Source organism: Mobula birostris, chromosome 8 (assembly GCF_030028105.1).
Source record: "Mobula birostris isolate sMobBir1 chromosome 8, sMobBir1.hap1, whole genome shotgun sequence".
Taxonomy (NCBI): domain Eukaryota; kingdom Metazoa; phylum Chordata; class Chondrichthyes; order Myliobatiformes; family Myliobatidae; genus Mobula; species Mobula birostris.
The window spans coordinates 108,001,689-108,022,885 of record NC_092377.1 but is presented as its reverse complement, the minus strand read 5'-3'; the positions used below and the strand labels follow the sequence as shown (position 1 = coordinate 108,022,885).

At 43.3% G+C, this 21,197-nt stretch overlaps 1 protein-coding gene across 3 annotated transcripts in view; it reads right to left on the bottom strand.

The window, feature by feature from the left end:
* Window positions 1-5,122: 5,122 nt before the first annotated feature.
* Window positions 5,123-21,197, bottom strand: part of snx14 (sorting nexin 14) — a 172,275-nt gene continuing 156,200 nt past the window's right edge. For all 3 annotated transcript variants that reach the window (XM_072265914.1, XM_072265915.1, XM_072265916.1), the window contains one exon: window positions 5,123-5,315. In XM_072265914.1, coding sequence (XP_072122015.1) covers window positions 5,277-5,315 — 39 coding nt within the window. In that variant the 3' untranslated portion in view covers window positions 5,123-5,276. The remainder of the gene's footprint in view (window positions 5,316-21,197) is intronic.

The following is a 21,197-nucleotide window of genomic DNA, read 5'->3' as shown; positions in this document are numbered from 1 at the left end:
AGCCTGTCAGAATACTGACAACTATAGAAGTTTTTCAGTGTATTTGTTGACATGCCAAATCTCTTCAAACTCCTAATAGAGTACAGCCACTGTCTTGCCTTCTTCTTTATAACTACATCAATATGTTGGGACCAGGTTAGATGCTCAAAGATCTTGACACTCAGGAACTTGATGCTGCTCACTCTCTCCTCTTCTATGAGGATTGGTATGTGTTCCCTCGTCTTACCCTTCCTGAAGTCCACAATCAGCTCTCTCGTCTTACTGACATTGAGTGCCAGGTTGTTGCTGCAGCACCACTCCACTAGTTGGCATATCTCACTCCTGTACGCCCTCTCGTCACCACCTGAGATTCTACCAACAATGGTTGTATCATCAGCAAATTTATAGATGGTATTTGAGCCATGCCTAGTCACACAGTCATGAGTATATAGAGAGTAAAGCAGTGGGCTAAGCACACACCCCTGAGGTGCACCAGTGTTGATTGTCAGCGAGGAGGATATGTTATCACCTATCCGCACAGATTGTGGTCTTCCGGTTAGGAAGTTGAGGATCCAATTGCAGGGGGAGGTACAGGGACCCAGGTTCTGCAACTTCCGAATCAGGATTGTGGGAATGATGGTATTAAATGCTGAGCTATAGTAACTGAACAGCATCCTGACGTAGGCATTTGCATTGTCCAGGTGGTCTAAGGCTGTGTGGAGAGCCATTGAGATTGTGTCTGCCGTTGACCTATTGCGGCAATAGGCAAATTGCAATGGGTCCAGGTCCTTGCTGAGGCAGGAGATCAGTCTAATCATGACCAACCTCTCAAAGCATTTCATCACTGTCGATGTGAGTGCTACCGGGCAATAGTCATTTAGGCAGCTCACAGAGGGAGGAGAAGATGGCGGTGTGACACAGCTTGCAGCAGCTACTCCAGTGAATGATATCTGTTATCTGTCAAGTAGGGTGCCATGCACAATCCTAATTTGATGGAGACAGACGTGGGAGCACGGAGGAACATCTGGTGAAACTTCTGAAATGCCTGTTTCGCTGCCACTACTACTGTGTGATCCAGAATCTCTGGAGGGGAAGGCCCCGAGTCCTCAGCTTTGCTTGTTGCTCGGCGGCTGGGGCAGGGTCGAACCACTCGGCAGAGATGGTGCTCGGTGCTCAGTGTCGGAGGCTCAAAGCTTTTGGACGGACTCAGAGTCAGCTGCGGTCGGGTGCTTCCAATGCATTGGCAAGTTTGCGGCGCTTCTGTCTGCATGAGATGATGGGGCTATCGGGACTTGGGACTTTTTTTACCGTGCCCATGGTCTGCTCTTTATCAAATTAGGGTATTGCTTTGCACTGTTGTAATTATATGTTATAATTATGTGGTTTCATCAGTTTTAGTCTTGGTTTGTTCTGTGTTTCTGTGACATCTTTCTGGAGGAACATTGTATCATTTTTTAATTCATGCATTTCTAAATGACAATAAACGAGGACTGAGTGTCCTCAAAACCTAATCTAATCTAATCCCATTATTCTTCTTAGGCACTGGTATAATTGTTGCCTTTTTGAAGCAAGTGGGAACTTCTGCCCATAGCAGTGAGAGGTTGAAAATGTCCTTGAATACTCCCGCTAGTTAGATGGAATAACATAATGTACTATTGGGAGGTAATCCTGTTTTGAAGAAGTGGTGTGGGAGAAGATGATTCAAGATTCATATATGTTGGCAAAGACAACAGGTTTTACAAAACAAAAACCTTTTTTCATAATAGGGAAAAGTGATATGGTAGACATATTTCCCAAGACATTTAGTGGTATTAGAAAGTATAGCAGATTATTTATCCAAATTATATTTAAAATATGCAGTGGTTCCTGCCACATCTCACATTACGTGGGAAAACTTCCATTCTTAGCAAACGTCTAAGCAGGAATCCCTTTCCCAGTGTCTCATCAGACTCTCCTGTATTGCTGATTCTTAATCAGTAACTTCCCAAACAATATACCTAATTTCCTCATTGGCAATACAACAGATGCTGTGCAAGAAAAATTTATTGATTGCATAAATCAGAATTGGAATCAGGTTTATTATCACTGGCATTTGACGTGAAAATTGTTAACTTAGCAGCAGCAGTTCAGTGCAATACATAATCTAGCAGAGAAAAAAATAATAATAAATAATTTTTTTTAAAAAAGTAAATCAATTATGGTATATGTATATTGAATAGATTTTAAGACACGTGCAAAAACAGAAAAATACAGTCCAAAGATTCAATGTCCATTTAGGAATTGGATGGCAGAGGGGAAGAAGCTGTTCCTGAATTACTGAGTGTGTGCCTTCAGGCTTCTGTACCTCCTACCTCATGGTAACAGTCAGAAAAGGACATGCCCTGGGTGCTGGAGTTCCCTAATAATGGAAGCTGCCTTTCTGAGACACCACTCTCTGAAGATGTCCTGAGCACTTTGTAGGCTAATACCCAAGATGGGGCTGACTAGATTTACAACCTTCTGTAGCTTCTTTTGGTCCTGTGTAGTAGTCCCTCCATACCAGACGGTGATGCAGCCTATCGGAATACTCTCTACGGTACAACTGTAGAAGTTTTTCAGTGCATCTGTTGACATGCCAAATCTCTTAAAAATCCTAATAAAGTATAGCCGCTGTCTTGCCTTCCTTATAACTACATCGATATGTTGGGAACAGGTTAGATCCTCGGAGATCCTGACACCCAGGAACTTGAAACTGTTCACTCTCTCCACTTCTGATCCCTCTATGAGGATTGGTATGTGTTCCTTTGTCTTACCCTTCCTGAAGTCCACAATCAGCTCTCTCGTCTTACTGATGTTGAGTGCCAGGTTGTTGCTGTGACACCACCCCACTAGTTGGCATATCTCGCTCCTGTAGGCCCTCTCGTCACCACCTGAGATTCTACCAACAATGGTTGTATCGTCAGCAAATTTTTTGATGGTATTTGAGCTATGCCTAGTCACACAGTCATGTGTATATAGTGAGTAGAGCAGTGGGCTAAGCATACACCCCTGAGGTGCATCAGTGTTGATCATCAGTGAGGACGATATCTTATCACCAATCTACATAGATTGTAGCCTTCCAGTTAGGAAGTCGAGAATCCAATTGCAGAGGGAGGTACAGAGGCCCAGGTTCTGCAACTTCTCTAGCAGGATTGCAGGAATGATGGTAATAAATGCTGAGCTTTTGTTGACGAACAGCATCCTGAAGTAGCTGTTTGTGGTGTCCAGGTGGTGTAAAGCCATGTGGATAGCCATTGAGATTGCGTCTGCCGTTGACCTATTGTGGTGATAGGCAAACTGCAATTGGTCCAGGTCCTTGCTGAGGCAGGAGTTCAGTCTAGTCATGATCAACCTCTCAAAGCATTTCATCACTGTCGATGTGAGCGCTACAAGGCGATAGTCATTAAGGCAGCCCACATTATTCTTCTTTGGCACTGGTATAATTGTTGCCTTTTTGAAGCAAGTGGGAATTTCTGCCCATAGCAGTGAGAGGTTGAAAATGTCCTTGAGTTGGTGGGCACAGGTTTTCAGAGCCTCAGCAGGTACTCCATCGGGACCTTCTGCCTTAAGAGGGTTCACGCTCTTTAAAGACAGCCTAACATCGGCCTCTGAGATGGAGATCACAGGGTCATCAGGTGCAGCAGGGATCTTCACAGTTGTAGCTGTGTTCTCCCTTTCAAAGCATGCATAGAAGGCGTTGAGTTTATCTGGTAGTGAAGCATCGCTGCCATTCATGCTATCGGGTTCCCTCTCCCTGCCGAAAATTACTATTGAATCCATTTCCATTTATCTTGTAGGCAAGAAATCTTAGACTGGTGTGGAAACAATCTCATCACACTTCTAGTACTTAAAACTCAACTTAAATTTGCCTCCACTGATCAATAACCCTTTTGCCAATGGGAAGAGTCCCTCATTAGCTTTCCAGAAACCTGGCACACTTGAACCTTACCTCTGAGCAGGATAACCGTCACTTCTCTCATCTCACTATATCACACAAATTCATCATGGTGATGGTATTCCAGTGAAACTTTTCTGCACCTCTGCCAAAGCCTAGATATTCTTTCTAATGCGTAGCCTCCAAAACTGACACCTGGTTAGTGCTTTGTTTTGAAGTTGATGCATAACTTTCATGCTTTTCAACTTTTTATAAAGCTGAGGATTGCATGTTCTTCAACGGTTTCATCAGCTTGCACTACCAGTTTAAACTTTTTTTTAAACAAACTTCAGCTCAGGCACTCCCCCTAAAATCTAGCTCCGCAATGAACATTCATTCACATCATCAGCTGTGAAAATCACATCACGTGGCAGCAACACGGGCTTGAAATTGACTTTGGATGTTGCCACGTGGAGTCTGCACATTCTTTCTGCAATCGCATGTTATCTCTACCACATCCTGAAGGGTTAATTGGCTCTTGCAAATTACCCATTGCTGTAAATTAATTACAAAAAGAATCAAAGGCATGTGAGAGACAGAATAAATTACAGGGAGAGGGGAGAGAAATAAGAGAGAATGGGACTAAAAGGATTAGCCCTCTGGGATCCGCATTGGATACGACGGGCCTACGGCATCTTTTAGAGTAGTGATAAGACCTCTTAATTTTTTTTAACCTGATTTTTGAATTGAAGTGCAGTAAGTCGAGTGCTTCAACTTGGAGAATCGTGGCAAAAGATATCCTAGCTGTGAAATGTTCATCAGACAAGCAAAATTCAGTGAAATTCCAGCAGTAACACCAACCATTTGTCCAGCGGAAGCTTTTTTATTATGATTAAGAATCCAGTGTTGTGTGAGTCATTGTTTACATCTGAGGTCATCACTGCCATTACTTACATCACTATATAATTGCAAACTCACATTATCAAGTTTAGCACAAAACAGATTGTCCATGTTTGAAAAAGCTTGGAATACTGGTCTGGCCAAGATCCAATTTCACCACCCCAGTGGGCTTTTGTCTAATTTCTTAATCCAATGCTTCCAAGGTTATTCTTGTTTGTCAAAAGGACAGAGTTTTGTCAGCACATTGTCTACAGATCAATAAATAGATCTGCTCAGTCCAGCTATGGATAAAGTCATTGGATTACAAGGCTACTATTTTTTTTTATTGGTTCTTGTAGTGCAACACACACATTCAGAAATAAAATCAGCAATTTAATTAAAGGAAAAATGATGTCCACATTCATTAAAATAATCCAGTATTCCATAATTTCTCCATAGTAATCACCCAGTATGGCTCTATTGTACTCCATCTCCTAAAATAATGGGAAATGGCTCTCAGTACTCTTCACTTCCACGGGGGTACAGATGCAACATCTTTCTGCACCTGTAATATACAGAAGATTACTTAATAAAAGCCACAAACGTAAAAAGTCAAAGTCAAGTTTACTGTTATATGCACAAGTGTGTGCTCACAGGAGCAATGGAAATCTTGCAATAGCATTACAAGCGCATGGCAGTATACGTAAGAAAATGAAACCTAAATTATACAGCATTTTTACGAGAAAGAACAATTTGAACAGAAGCCCACTTTAGCGCAGGGACCATAGTGTTGCTAAACTGCAGTTATTAGGGTTGTGCAGGTTGGTTCAAGAACAGAACGGTTGAAAGGAAACAGATATTCTCGAATCAGGTTGGGTGGGAACTCCAGACCTCTGTACCTCCTGCCCAATGGCAGCTGCGAGAAGATGCTGGAGATCTTTGATAATGGATGTTGCCTTCTTGAGGCAGGACTTCCTGTAGACACTACCAATGAAAGGGAGGGATGTGCCCAAGATGTATTGGACAATGTATTCATATCATGGGGACAGTAACAGCTCTCTTTCATGATTCAGACCCTAAGGCAAATATAAAGAGGCAGTAAGTCAGCAAGGAAAAAGGCATAGCTGCCTTCATGGAAAGAATACTTAAAAACAAGACCACATGTTCTTTCTATGAAGATGAGACTAGACCTGGAGTGCTGCGTACCATTCTGGTCTCCTTACTTAGAAAGGATCTTCTTACCATGCAGGGAGAGCAGTGCCAGGTTGTCAGACTGATTGCTGAGATGTTAGGACTGGAGAATGAGGACAGAACCGGTCAGCTAGGTTTATATTCCTAAAGTTCAGAAGAATAAGAGGGAACCTTATTGAAAATAACAAAATTCTGATGTGGGGAAGCCATGCTTTTTTGGAACGTTATGGAGGTTTGATAATGGCTAACAAACTTCCACAGATGTACTGTTGAAAGTATTCTGACTAGTTCCATCGTGGCCTGGTATAGCAATCTGAATGCACACTTCCAGTAAAAAGCTGCAGACAGTAGTGGACACAACCCAGGCACAACATTCCCCACCACTGGGGAGGTGCTGACTCAAGAAGGCAAGACCAAAGACCCCCTGCCTCATCATCCAGGCCACTCCATCTTCTCACGGCCACCACTGGGCAGGAGGTACAGAAGTCTCAAGCCTCACCAGGTTCAAGAACAACTTTCCTTCAGTCATTTTGTTTTCAAACCAACCTGCACAACCCCATGATCACTACCTCAGTTATAGCAACACTAGGACTACTTCAACCTCTTTGGACTTTTATTTGTATAATTTATGTCCTTCTTGTGAATGCTGTTATGTGTCTGTGATGCATTGTGCTTGTGGTCTAGTTCTTGTTTTCTGTTTCTATAAACAGAGGCACATGATCCAGAAAACACATGCAAAATTATTCAGAAGACTAACCATATTCTAAAGAGTAACACAATACGTCTGAGTCTGAACACTACTGTGCCATGGATCTGTGTGGTTGGGCTAAGCCAAAGGAACAACATTGAGAACACTAAATGTTTGGCAATTATTGGTCCAATTGTAAGTCACCTAGAATAGGGGTCTCAGCCTTTTTTATGCCATGGACCCCTACCATTAACCAAGGGGTCTATGGACCCCGGCTTGGAAACCCCTGGCCGAGAAGCTGTCATAGCTAATTCTGCGTTTAAGAAACACATAACCAACATTTTAGAAAACAGCTTTCCTCACTTTTGGTCACCTGATTTTTCAAGTCTTGTATGCAACTTCATTTTAGAGTGCTCCACGTTCATCAGCCTCTCCCTGTACACATCTTCCACCCCACTGCATCAGGGTTGAATAATTCCACCTGCAACTCAATGACCATTGATGAAGAAATCTAAAACCCATTTTCAAATCCTCAGGCTCATTTCAGTCTGTTCTACAAATCAGGTACAGCACCTCTTCATACATTTCAAAACCATTCTTTGAGATAATAAGCAGCAATGAAAATGGAGCCTGTTCCATCTACATTTAGGAGTCTATACGAACACAGTATTCATATACAATTCCAGGTTTTGCCTGCATCAAACGTGGAGAGTCCATGACACAGCACTGCCGGGACTGTTCCCACTACTGGTCTGTCTTTTTTTTGGTTGCTCATCTTATTTTGGGACCACTTTCCTTTCTGTGGCTCGGAGAGGGTGTTGCAATGATCCAGCTGCGTCTGCCGCTTGTTACAGGAAAATGCTATCCTGGATTCACTCAGCATCTATTCTTACAGACCAGCTTTGGCAAACAGGGACAGAAAACCTCCTGACAGACTGCAGGGCTTCCTATTTAATACAGGACAACTGTAGCTCTGTGCCTCTTCGACAACCCACTTATTTGCTTCTTTCCGAGTATGTCGAGTCAAGATTATTATATAACCATATAACAATTACAGCACGGAAACAGGCCATCTTGGCCCTTCTAGTCCATGCCAAACAGTTACTCTCACCTAGTCCCACCGACCTGCATTCAGCCCTAACCCTCCATTCCTTTCCTGTCCATATAACTAGCCAATTTTACTTCAAATGACAACATCGAACCTGCCTTTACCACTTCTACTAGAAGCCCGTTCCACACAGCCTCCACTCTCTGAGCACAGAAGTTTCCCCTCGTGTTACCCCTAAACTTTTGCTCTTTAACTCTCAACTCATGACCTCTTGTTTGAATCTCCCCTACTCTCAATGGAAAAAGCCTATCTATGTCAACTCTATCAATCCCCCCTCATAATTTTAAATACCTCTATCAAGTCCCCCCTCAACCTTCTACGCTCCAAAGAATAAAGACTCAACTTGTTCAACCTTTCTCTGTAACTTCGGTGCTGAAACCCAGGTAATAGTCTAGTAAATCTTCTCTGTACCCTCTCTATTTTGTTGACAACTTTCCTATAATTCGGTGACCAGAACTGTACACAATTCTCCAAATTTGGCCTTACCAATGCCTTGTACAATTTTAACATTACATCCCAACTCCTGTACTCAATGTTCTGATTTATAAAGGCCAGCATACCAAAAGCTTTCTTCACCACCCTATCCACATGAGATTCCACCTTCAGGGAACTATGCACCATTAGTCCTAGATCCCTCTGTTGAAGGGAGCAGTTACGCTACTGGGGGTATTCTATATTGAAGGTATGAGTTGTGAATTAACTAAGATAGACTGGCAAATGACACTTAAAGGATTGACGGTGGATATGCAATGGCAAGCATTTGAAGATTGCATGGGTGAACTACAACAATTGTTCATCCCAGTTTGGCAAACGAATAAATCAAGGAAGGTAGTGCACCCGTGGCTGACAAGAGAAATTAGGGATAGTATCAATTCCAAAGAAGAAGCATACAAATTAGCCAGAAAAGGTGGCTCACCTGAGGACTGGGAGAAATTCAGAGTTCAGCAGAGGAGAACAAAGGGCTTAATTAGGAAGGGGAAAAAAGATTATGAGAGAAAACTGGCAGGGAACATAAAAACTGACTGTAAAAGCTTTTATAGATATGTAAAAAGGAAAAGACTGGTAAAGACAAATGTAGGTCCCCTACAGACAGAAACAGGTGAATTGATTATGGGGAGCAAGGACATGGCAGACCAATTGAATATTTACTTTGGTTCTGTCTTCACTAAGGAGGACATAAATAATCTTCCAGAAATAGTAGGGGACAGAGGGTCCAGTGAGATGGAGGAACTGAGCGAAATACATGTTAGTAGGGAAGTGGTGTTAGGTAAATTGAAGGGATTAAAGGCAGATAAATCCCCAGGGCCAGATGCTCTGCATCCCAGAGTGCTTAAGGAAGTAGCCCAAGAAATAGTGGATGCATTAGTGATAATTTTTCAAAACTCATTAGATTCTGGACTAGTTCCTGAGGATTGGAGGGTGGCTAATGTAACCCCACTTTTTAAAAAAGGAGGGAGAGAGAAACCGGGGAATTATAGACCGGTTAGCCTAATGTCAGTGGTGGGGAAACTGCTGGAGTCAGTTATCAAAGATGTGATAACAGCACATTTGGAAAGCGGTGAAATTATCGGACAAAGTCAGCATGGATTTGTGAAAGGAAAATCATGTCTGACAAATCTCATAGAATTTTTTGAGGATGTAACTAGTAGAGTGGATAGGGGAGAACCAGTGGATATGGTATATTTGGATTTTCAAAAGGCTTTTGACAAGGTCCCACACAGGAGATTAGTGTGCAAACTTAAAGCACACGGTATTGGGGGTAAGGTATTGATGTGGATAGAGAATTGGTTAGCAGACAGGAAGCAAAGAGTGGGAATAAACCTTTTCAGAATGGCAGGCAGTGACTAGTGGGGTACCGCAAGGCTCAGTGCTGGGACCCCAGTTGTTTACAATATATATTAATGACTTGGATGAGGGAACTAAATGCAGCATCTCCAAGTTTGCGGATGACACGAAGCTGGGCGGCAGTGTTAGCTGTGAGGAGGATGCAAAGAGGATGCAGGGTGACTTGGATAGGTTGGGTGAGTGGGCAAATTCGTGGCAGATGCAATTTAATGTGGATAAATGTGAAGTTATCCACTTTGGTGGCAAAAATAGGAAAACAGGTTATTATCTGAATGGTGGCCGATTAGGAAAAGGGGAGGTGCAACGAGACCTGGGTGTCATTATACACCAGTCATTGAAAATGGGCATGCAGGTACAGCAGGCGGTGAAAAAGGCGAATAGTATGCTGGCATTTATAGCGAGAGGATTCGAGTACAGGAGCAGGGAGGTACTACTGCAGTTGTACAAGGCCTTGGTGAGACCACACCTGGGAGTATTGTGTGCAGTTTTGGTCCCCTAATCTGAGGAAAGGCATCCTTGCCATAGAGGGAGTACAAAGAAGGTTCACCAGATTGATTCCTGGGATGGCAGGACTTTCATATGAAGAAAGACTGGATGAACTAGGCTTGTACTCGTTGGAATTTAGAAGATTGAGGGGGGATCTGATTGAAATGTATAAAATCCTAAAGGGATTGGACAGGCTAGATGCAGGAAGGTTGTTTCCGATGTTGGGGAAGTCCAGAACGAGGGGTCACAGTTTGAGGATAAGGGGGAAGCCTTTTAGGATTGAGATTAGGAAAAAACTTCTTCACACAGAGAGTGGTGAATCTGTGGAATTCTCTGCCACAGGAAACAGTTGAGGCCAGTTCATTGGCTATATTTAAGAGGGTGTTAGATATGGCCCTTGTGGCTACGGGGATCAGGGGGTATGGAGGGAAGGCTGGTGCAGGGTTCTGAGTTGGATGATCAGCCATGATCATAATAAATGGCGGTGCAGGCTCGAAGGGCCGAATGGCCTACTCCTGCACCTATTTTCTATGTTTCTATAGGCCCCCTAGTAGCAGCAGAAATTCAGAGGAGCAGATTGGGAGGCAGATTTTGGAAAGGTGCAAAAATAACAGGGTTGTTATCATGGGCGACTTTAACTTCCCTAATATTGATTGGCGCCTGATTAGATCCAAGGGTTTAGATGGGGCAGAATTTGTTAAGTGTGTCCAGGATGGATTCCTGTCACAGTATGTGGACAGGCCGACCAGGGGGAATGCCATACTAGATCTAGTACTAGGTAATGAACCGGGTCAGGTCACAGATCTCTCAGTGGGTGAGCATCTGGGGGACAGTGACCACCACTCCCTGGCCTTTATAATTATCATGGAAAAGGATAGAATCAAAGAGGACAGGAAAATTTTTAATTGGGGAAAGGCAAATTATGAGGCTATAAGGCTAGAACTTGTGGGTCTGAATTGGGATGATGTTTTTTGCAGGGAAATGTACTATGGACATGTGGTTGATGTTTAGAGATCTCTTGCGGGATGTAAGGGATAAATTTGTCCCGGTGAGGAAGATAAAGAATGGTAGGGTGAAGGAACCATCGGTGACAAGTGAGGTGGAAAATCTAGTCAGGAGGAAGAAGGCAGCATACATGAGGTTTAGGGAGCAAGGATCAGATGGGTCTATTGAGGAATACAGGGAAGCAAGAAAGGAGCTTAACAAGGGGCTGAGCAAGAAGGGGGAATGAGAAGGCCTTGGCGAGTAGGGTAAAGGAAAACCCCAAGGCATTCTTCAATTATGTGAAGAAAAAAAGGATGACAGGAGTGAATGTAGGACCGATTAGAGATAAAGGTGGGAAGATGTGCCTGGAGGCTGTGGAAGTGAGCGAGGTCCTCAATGAATACTTCTCTTCCATATTCACCAATGAGAGGTAACTTGATGATGGTGAGGACAATATGAGTGAGGTTGATGTTCTGGAGCATGCTGATATTAAGGGAGAGGAGGTGTTGGAGTTGTTAAAATACATTAGGACAGATAAGTCCCCGGGGTCTGACCGAATATTCCCCAGGCTGCTCCAAGAGGCGAGAGAAGAGATTGCTGAGCCTCTGGCTAGGATCTTTATGTCCTCGTTGTCTATGGGAATGGTACCGGAGGATTGGAGGGAGGCGAATGTTGTTCCCTTGTTCAAAAAAGGTAGTAGGGATAGTCCGGGTAATTATAGACCAGTGAGCCTTACGTCTGTGGTGGGAAAGCTGTTGGAAAAGATTCTTAGAGATAGGACCTATAGGCATTTAGAGAATCATGGTCTGATCAGGGACAGTCAGCATGGCTTTGTGAAGGGCAGATCGTGTCTAACAAGCCTGATGGAGTTCTTTGAGGAGGTGACCAGGCATATAGATGAGGGTAGTGCAGTGGATGTGATCTATATGGATTTTAGTAAGGCATTTGACAAGGTTCCACACGGTAGGCTTATTCAGAAAGTTAGAAGACATGGGATCCAGGGAAGTTTGGCCAGGTGGATTCAGAATTGGCTTGCCTGCAGAAGGCAGAGGGTCATGGTGGAGGGAGTACATTCAGATTGGAGGATTGTGACTAGTGGTGTCCTACAAGGATCTGTTCTGGGATCTCTACTTTTTGTGATTTTTATTAACGACCTGGATGTGGGGGTAGAAGGGTGGGTTGGCAAGTTTGCAGACAACACAAAGGTTGGTGGTGTTGTAGACAGTGTAGAGGATTGTCAAAGATTGCAGAGAGACATTGATAGGATGCAGAAGTGGGCTGAGAAGTGGAAGATGGAGTTCAACCCGGAGAAGTGTGAAGTGGTACACCTTGGAAGGACAAACTCCAAGGCAGAGTACAAAGTAAATGGCAGGATACTTAGTAGTGTGGAGGAGCAGAGGGATCTCGGGGTACATGTCCACAGATCCCTGAAAGTTGCCTCACAGGTGGATAGGGTAGTTAAGAAAGCTTATGGGGTGTTAGCTTTCATAAGTTGAGGGATAGAGTTTAAGAGTCGCGATGTAATGAGGCAGCTCTATAAAACTCTGGTTAGGCCACATTTGGAGTATTGTGTCCAGTTCTGGTCACCTCACTACAGGAAGGATGTGGAAGCATTGGAAAGGGTACAGAGGAGATTTACCAGGATGCTGCCTGGTTTAGAAAGTATGCATTATGATCAGAGATTAAGGGAGCTAGGGCTTTACTCTTTGGAGAGGAGGAGAATGAGAGGAGACATGATAGAGGTGTACAAGATAATAAGAGGAATAGATAGAGTGGATAGCCAGCGCCTCTTCCTCAGGGCACCACTGCTCAATACAAGAGGACATGGCTTTAAGGTAAGGGGTGGGAAGTTCAAGGGGGATATTAGAGGAAGGTTTTTTACTCAGAGAGTGGTTAGTGCGTGGAATGCACTGCCTGAGTCAGTGGTGGAGGCAGATACACTAGTGAAGTTTAAGAGACTACTAGACAGGTATATGGAGGAATCTAAGGTGGGGGCTTATATGGGAGGCAGGGTTTGAGGGTCGGCACAACATTGTGGGCCAAAGGGCCTGTACTGTGCTGTACTATTCTATGTTCTATGTTCTACTGCATTCTTCAATGCCCTACCATTTACCATGCATGTCCTATTTTGATTAGTCCTACCAAAATGTAGCACCTCACACTTATCAGCATTAAACTCCATCTGCCATCTTTCAGCCAACTCTTCTAACTGGTCTAAATCTCTCTGCAAGCTTTGAAAGTCTACTTCATTATCCACAATGCCACCTATCTTAGTATCATCTGCATACTTACTAATCCAATTTAACACCCCATCATCCAAATCATTAATGTATATGACAAACAACATTGGACCCAGTACAGATCCCTGAGGCACACCACTACACACCGTCCTCCAATCTAACACACAGTTATCCACCACTACTCTCTGGCGTCTCCCATCCAGTCACTGTTGAATCCATTTTACTACTTCAATATTAATACCTAACGATTGAACCTTCCTAACTAACCTTCCGTGTGGAACCTTGACAAAGGCCTTACTGAAGTCCATATAGACAACATCCACCGCTTTACCCTTGTCAACTTTCCTAGTAACCTCTTCGAAAAGTTCAATAAGATTTGTCAAACATGACCTTCCACGCACAAATCCATGTTGACTTCTCTTAATCAGACCCTGTCTATCCAGATAATTATATATACCATCTCTAAGAATACCTTCCATTAATTTACCCACCACTGACATCAAACTTACAGGCCGATAATTGCTAGGTTTACTCTTAGAACCTTTTTTAAACAATGGAACAATATGAGCAATACGCCAATCCTCCAGCACTATCCCCGTATCAATATTTCTGTCAGAGCCCCTGCTATTTCTACATTAACTTCCCTCAAGGTCCTAGGGAATATCCTGTCAGGACCCGGAGACTTATCCACTTTTATATTCCTTAAAAGCGCTAATACTTCCTTTTCTTTAATCATCATAGTTTCTGTAACTTCCCTACCTGCTTCCCTTATCTTACACAATTCAATATCCTTCTCCTTCGTGAATACCGAGGAAAAGAAATTGCTCGAAATCTCCATCTCTTTTGGTTCCACACATAGCTGTCCACTCCGATTCTCTAAGCGACCAATTTTATCCCTCACTATCCTTTTGCTATTAATATAACTGTAGAATCCCTTTGGATTTATTTTCACCTTACTTGCCAAAGCAACCTCATATCTTCTTTTAGCTTTTCTAATTTCTTTCTTAAGATTCTTTTTACATTCTTTATATTCCTCAAGCACCACCATTTACTCCATGCTGCCTATATTTATTGTAGATATCTCTCTTTTTCCGAACCAAGTTTTCAATAACCCTTGAAAACCATGGCTCTCTCAAACTTTTAACCTTTCCTTTTAACCTAACAGGAATATAAAGATTCTGTACCCTCAAAATTTCACCTTTAAATAACCTCCGTTTCTCTATTACATCCATCTCATAAAACAAACTGTCCCAATCCACTCTTTCTAAATCCTTTCGCATCTCGTTAAAGTTAGCTTTTCTCCAATCAAAAATCTCAAACCTGGGTCCAGACCTATCTTTCTCCACAATTATATTGAAACTAATGGCATTGTGATCACGGACCCGAAGTGCTCCCCAACACATACCTCCGTCACCTGACCTATCTCATTCCCTAACAGGAGATCCAACACTGCCCCTTCTCTAGTTGGTACCTCTATGTATTGCTACAAAAAAACTATCCTGCACACATTTTACAAACTCCAAACCATCCAGCCCTTTTACAGTATGGGCTTCCCAGTCTATGTGTGGAAACTTAAAACCTCCCACAATCACAACCTTGTGCTTTCTACAAATATCTGCTATCTCCTTACAAATTTGCTCCTCCAATTCTCGCTCTCCATTAGGGGGTCTATAATACACCCCTACAAGTGTTACTATATCTTTCCCATTCCTCAATTCCACCCAAATAGCCTCCTGAGACGAGCCCTCTAATCTATTCTGCCAGAGCACCGCTGTAATATTTTCTCTGACAAGAAATGCAACACCTCCCCCTCTTGTCCCTCTGATTCTATCACACCTGAAGCAATGAAATCCAGAAATATTTAGTTGCCAATCACACCTCTCCTGCAGCCATGTTTCACTAATAGCTACAACATCATACTTCCAGGTATCAATCCATGCTCTAAGCTCATCCACCTTTCTTACAATGCTCCTAGCATTAAAATAAATACATTTAAGAAATTTTCCACCTCTGACTCTGTTTATCACTAATGGTGCAAACATCTTTACTATCTCCTTTTTCTTCCTTCTCCCCTGCATCTGTTCCTACACTCTGGTTCCCCTCCCCCCTTGTACTAGTTTAAATCCACTGGAGCCTCTCTAGCAAACCTACCTGCAAGAATATCATTTATACTACCAAATAAGACAATGTTTCTCCAGACCAGGGTGTAAACATAACACACATATACCACACAATAATTTAGGAAAGTAAGAGTTAAATCTACAAATCAATTATGCATAGATAAAAAAGTGCACAAGCTAAATATTGTAGGGTACAGTACAAATTATCCAGTGACATTTCAAATGTGATGTGACAGGGAGTTCATAAGTCAAATGACCTGAGGGAAGAAGCCGTTTCCCATCCTGACTGTTGTTGTCTTTATGGATTGGATCCTCCTGCCTGATGTAGACAGTCAAAGAGGATACTGGATGGATGGGTGGGTTCCTTGATAACACCAAGCTCCTGCATATGCAGCACTCCTGATAAATGACCCTGATGGATCGTAGGGAGGCACCTATGATTCTCTCAGCTGTTCTCACAGTCCTTTGTAGGGACTTCCAGTCCGATGCTCGACTGCTCCCATAGCAGATGGAAGTGCAACTTGTCACGACACTCTCAATGGTGCTCCCGTAAAATGCAGTTAAGATTGGGGGGGGGGGGGGGCGGGTAGGGAAGTCTCGCTTGCTTCAATCTCCTGAGGAAGTGGAGGCATTGCTATGCCTTTCTTATTTGGGGAAGTGTTATTGAGGGACCAGGTGAGGCCGTCCGTCATGTGAACTTAACTCTCTATGGAGGAGCCATATATGTGCAGAGGGGGATGGTCACATAAAAGCTTGAACTTGCTGACTTTCCCCAAAATTTGGCTCACAGAACTGGCTGTCATCTTCATGCACAATGCCCAGGGCCTGGTTGCTTCCTCTATCCTAGAGCCATTCAAACTGAATGCATAATTAGCACACGACCTGACAACATACAGAACTTTAACACAGGATGGGCACAAATGCCCTGAATTAAACAACACCATTCATCAAGTACTTACTGCCTACCAAAGGCCTGCAACTTAAGCATGTCAGATGGAACTCAGTGCACGGTGCAAACCATGCAAATGTTGTAACAAACTGTTACAGGAAGTGGTGGATGCCAGCTTGATTGGAACATTTAAGAGAAGTTTTGACAAGTACATGGATGGGACGGGTGTGGAGGCCTATGGTCCAGATGCAGGTTGACAGTACGAGGAAGAACAATGGTTCAGCACAAACCAGCTGGGTCGAAGGCCCTGTTTCCATGCTGTAGTGTGCTTTGACGCTATTAGGCAGTGGGAGTTCTGTAATGAACCCTTTGGGTATGCCCCGCCACTTAGCCATACGTGACTCTGGAAATACTCCCTTCAGTTCTATCTCCCAGTCCACCTTCAGACTTAATAACGCTATAGCCAGCTAGTTCTTTTGAGGACATCTTTGTAACCCTAGGGACACTACCAAGTAGAACATGCTCATCCATGTGCTGACATTTTCTGAAAAGGTCAAGAAGCAAGTCAGCTGGCCATACAAAGCCTCTTTCAACAATTCTGTAAATTTGACATTTAATCACTTTCGTAATTCAGAAAACTAAATTATCCAACATATCAGTGAAGTCTTTATTCTGCATTGAAAATCTGACAGTGCAGAAATTCTAAGTTCAGAGTAAAACGGGTCAGCATTTGTTTCCTAAATGAAACATTACTCCCTCACAAGTTCCTCTTTTATCTTGTGCTTAGTACTGATTCATCAGCTAAGGTATAATTGTATAATATGTTTCTTCCAATAGAAAGCAGAATAGAAAGTAAAGACTTGCAAGTTACCAAGAAATTCCTCTCACTGCACTTGCATGAAAAACCTGGTTTATCAAGAAGCTACTCAGTTTAAAATCTCCCTTAGGTTGTCCCACTGGTGGGCATAGTGTGGCCATGGTAGCATAGCGGTTAAATTCAAGTTCAAGTTTAAATGTCATTCAACCACACACAATGAATGCAGCCAAACAATTAGTCACAAAAAAATCTAGCCCCAGTCCCTGAGTGGCATGGCCCACAGACTTGATGGTGCATGGGATGTTGGCCTGGAGATACGTTTCTGCAAGAACAAGCATGCAGTAGTCTGATCTTCATGTGCTAGTTCAGCCGCAGAACCAAGTTAATGCAACCCAGCTTGTCTTCTACCAAGCGAACACTTGGGGGAGGGGCTAACCCTCAACTTAGCATAGATGCCCGCCACCCCACACCACCTCTGGTGTCTCCTCCCCTAGCAACAGGAAACCCCACAACACCATACAGTGCCAGCGGTAATATCAGGGTACGATTCCCGCTGCTGTCTGTAAGGAGTTTGTATATTCTCCCCGTGACCGTGTGGGTTTCCTTCCACGTTCCAAAGTAATGTGTCTAGTGAAGGCTTAGATCAACAAGTGTGTAATGTAGCTCCAGTGAATGTGAACTATAACTGGACATGGAGAAGAAAATGTCGGGGACTGAAAAGGCAGAGTGAGCATGCAGACAATGACTTTCCCCACAACAAGTTTACCCCTTTGGATGGTGCTAGGACCAGTCGCAGCAGCCGGGTCAGTAACACTGCAACTGGTTCTGAGGCTCAGCAGGGAAGGGTGAACTCAGAACGGGCAATTAGGGATAGGGAACTTGATACTCCAAGGGAGAGACAGGATGTTCTGTGGCCATAGGATAGTGTGATGTCTCCCAGGTGCCCAGCTCAGGGATGTCTTGAAGTGGCTGCAGAACATTCTCAAGGGAGAAGGTCAACAGCCAGAGGTCATGGTGCACATTGGCACCAACAATATACTGTAGATGGAAAGGGGGAAAGTGGTCCTATTCAATGAATATAGCTGAAAAGTAGGATCTCAAAGATAGTGATCTCTGAATTAATTTAGTTCCAGTGACACACGAATGAGCAGCCGAGGAGCTGGTACAGTGGCAAGGATTCAGGATCACTGGAATCTCTTCTGGGGCTGAAGCTTCCTGTACAAGAGGAATGGTTTGCATCTTAACTGCATCAATATCCTGGCCGGGAGGTTCAATAGTGCTACTCAGGAGGGTTTAAACTAATTTGGCAGGGGATGGGAAGCAGAGCACCAGGTCAGATGGTAAGGATTCAGAGGCTCTGGATGTCATGTTTAGTAAGTCTGATAGGAAGGACAGGTAATTGGCACACAAGACAGACAGGTTGAAGAGCGGGTATTTTAATGCTAGGAGTATTAAGGGTAGGGGTGATGGATTTAAACCGTGGATCAGTGCATAAAGTAATGATGTGCTGGTCAGAGGGAAACAGGACAGGACGTTTAATGTTCTAGGGTTTTGATGTCTTAGAAAAGGACGAGAGGGAGGCAAATGTGGACCAGGTGCAGTATTATAGTTTCACTTAGTGGAACATTAACAGAGGTCTGGTTCAATGACAGTTTATATGGATAGAATTCAGAAATAAGAAAGCTGCAATCATGCTGATGGGATTACATGACAGACACCCAACAGTCATCTGTATACAGGCAGAGGAGAGAAAAGTGTAAAAATAGCAGGGTGGTTGTCTGTAACTTCCCTCAGATATACAGGGCCCTCCTCAGTGCAAGATGCTTAGGTGGGGCAGAATTTGTGAGGTGTATCCAGGAGGGTTTCTTCAATCAGTATGTAGATAGTCTAACAAGAGGAGGGGCCATACAGAACCTGGTGTTAGGAAACAAATTTGTCAGTGACAGACCACTTGCTGGGAAAACATTTTGGGAACAGTAACAACAAAACCTTTAAGTTTTAGGATAGCTACTGTATACATAAGGAAAACTGCGACCTTTGAGAAAGAGTACTGATTTGGAGCACACACAAAACCATGTTGACTACCCCTAGTCAGGCACTGTCTATCCAAATACTTATACATATAGATCACCTTCCAATAATTTACTCACTAGTGACATCAGGCTCACTGGCCTATTATTTCCCAGCTTATTCTGAGAGCCTTTCTTAAACAACAGGACAACATTAGCTATCTTCCAGTCCTGCAACACCTCATCCGTGGCTAAGGATGTTTTAAATTTCTCTTCAAGGGCCCCTGCGATTTCTGCACCTCCACAAGATCCACGGGGACACCTTGTAAGGACCTGGGGATTTATCTACTCTAATTTACCTCAAATCAGCTCGCACCTCCTCATCTGTAATCTCTGTATGGTCCATGACCTCCCTGCTGCTTTGCCTCAGTTCTATAGACTCTGTGTCCAACTCCCAGGTAAATACAGACGCAACTAATCCATTTAAGATCTCCCCAGTCCCATCCCTCTCGATAATTACCTTGAAACTAATGGAACTATGATCACTAGATCCAAAGTGTTCCCCTAGACACACCTATGTCACCTGCCCTGTCACTTTCCCTAACAGGAGATCCAGTATCTCCTTCTCTCTAGTTGGGACATTCATACACTGATTAAAGAAACTTTACTGAACACATTTGACAAACTCTATCCCATCCAGCCCCTTTACTGTATGGAGTCCTGGTCAATATATGGAACGTTAATATCACCTGCTATCACAACCTTTTTCCTGTAACTGCCTTTTACCTTTCTACAAATTGGCTGCTCTAAATCCCACTGACTACTGGGTGGACTATAATATAATCCTATTAACATGGTTGTCCCTTTCTTATTCCTCAGATCCACCCATATAGCTTCAGTAGACAAACACTGCAGTCTGTCCTTTCTGAGCATAATTGTGACATTTTCCCTGATGAGCAACACTACTCCTCCCGTTTAATATTTCCTCTTCTAACATGAGCTCAAGAATGGAACTAGGAGAGTCAGGAGGGGCCATGAAAAGTCCTTGGCACGCGGGATTAAAAAGAATCCCAAGCTATTCTTTACTTACATTAAGAGCAAGAGGATAACTAGAGAGAAGGTAGTTTCAATCAAGGATAAAAGAAAAAAAACATGTGCATGGTGGAGGTGGATGTGGGTGAAGCCCTGAATGACTACTTTCCCAAGGAGGAGGATTGTAATAATAGTGCGGAACATACAAATATGCTAGGTCATGTTGAGACTTAGTGATCAGTCTTTTTGAAGAACATTGAGATGGACAAGTTACCAGGGCCTGATAGATATAAGATCATATGACACAGGAGCAGAATTATGTCATTCAGCCCACTGAGTCTGTTCCGCCTTTCATTCAAAGCTGATTGATTCTCTCTCAGCCCTATTTTCCTGCCTTCTCCCATAACCTTTGACGTCTTTACTAATTCAGGACCTATCAACCTTTGCTAAAAATATACCCAACACTTGGATCTCCCAGGTTAGTGAGAGAGCTCGAGCTGTGTCCTCGCTAGCCATAGCTGAGGACTGGTTAGTTAATGTTGCTGCAGTATTCCAGAAGGAAATTGGGATAACCTTGGGAGTTATAGGCTAGTGAGTCTCATGTCAGTCATACGGAAGCTACAGGAGAGGATACTTAGGGATAGGATTTATGAGCATTTGGAAAACCATTGCCTAGAGACAGTCAGCAAGGCTTTGTGTGGGGTAACCCACGTCTCACCAAGTTGACTGAGTTTCTCATATGACAACAAAGGTGATTAATGAAGCCAGGGCTGTGGATGTTAGTAAGACATTTGACAAGGTCTCTCATGGTAGATTAAAATGTATGAGATCCACAGTGAATTGGACCATTGGATTCATAATTCGCTTGCCCATAGAAGACAGACTGTGGTGACTAATGGGACTTTTTCTGGTTGGAGGGCACTGACTAGTGGTGTTCCTCTGGGAATGGTAATGGGACTTCTGCTGTTTGTGATTAAAGCTGTGGATGGGTGTGTTAGCAAGTTTGCCAATAATACAAAGATAGTAGCCCTTTGCATA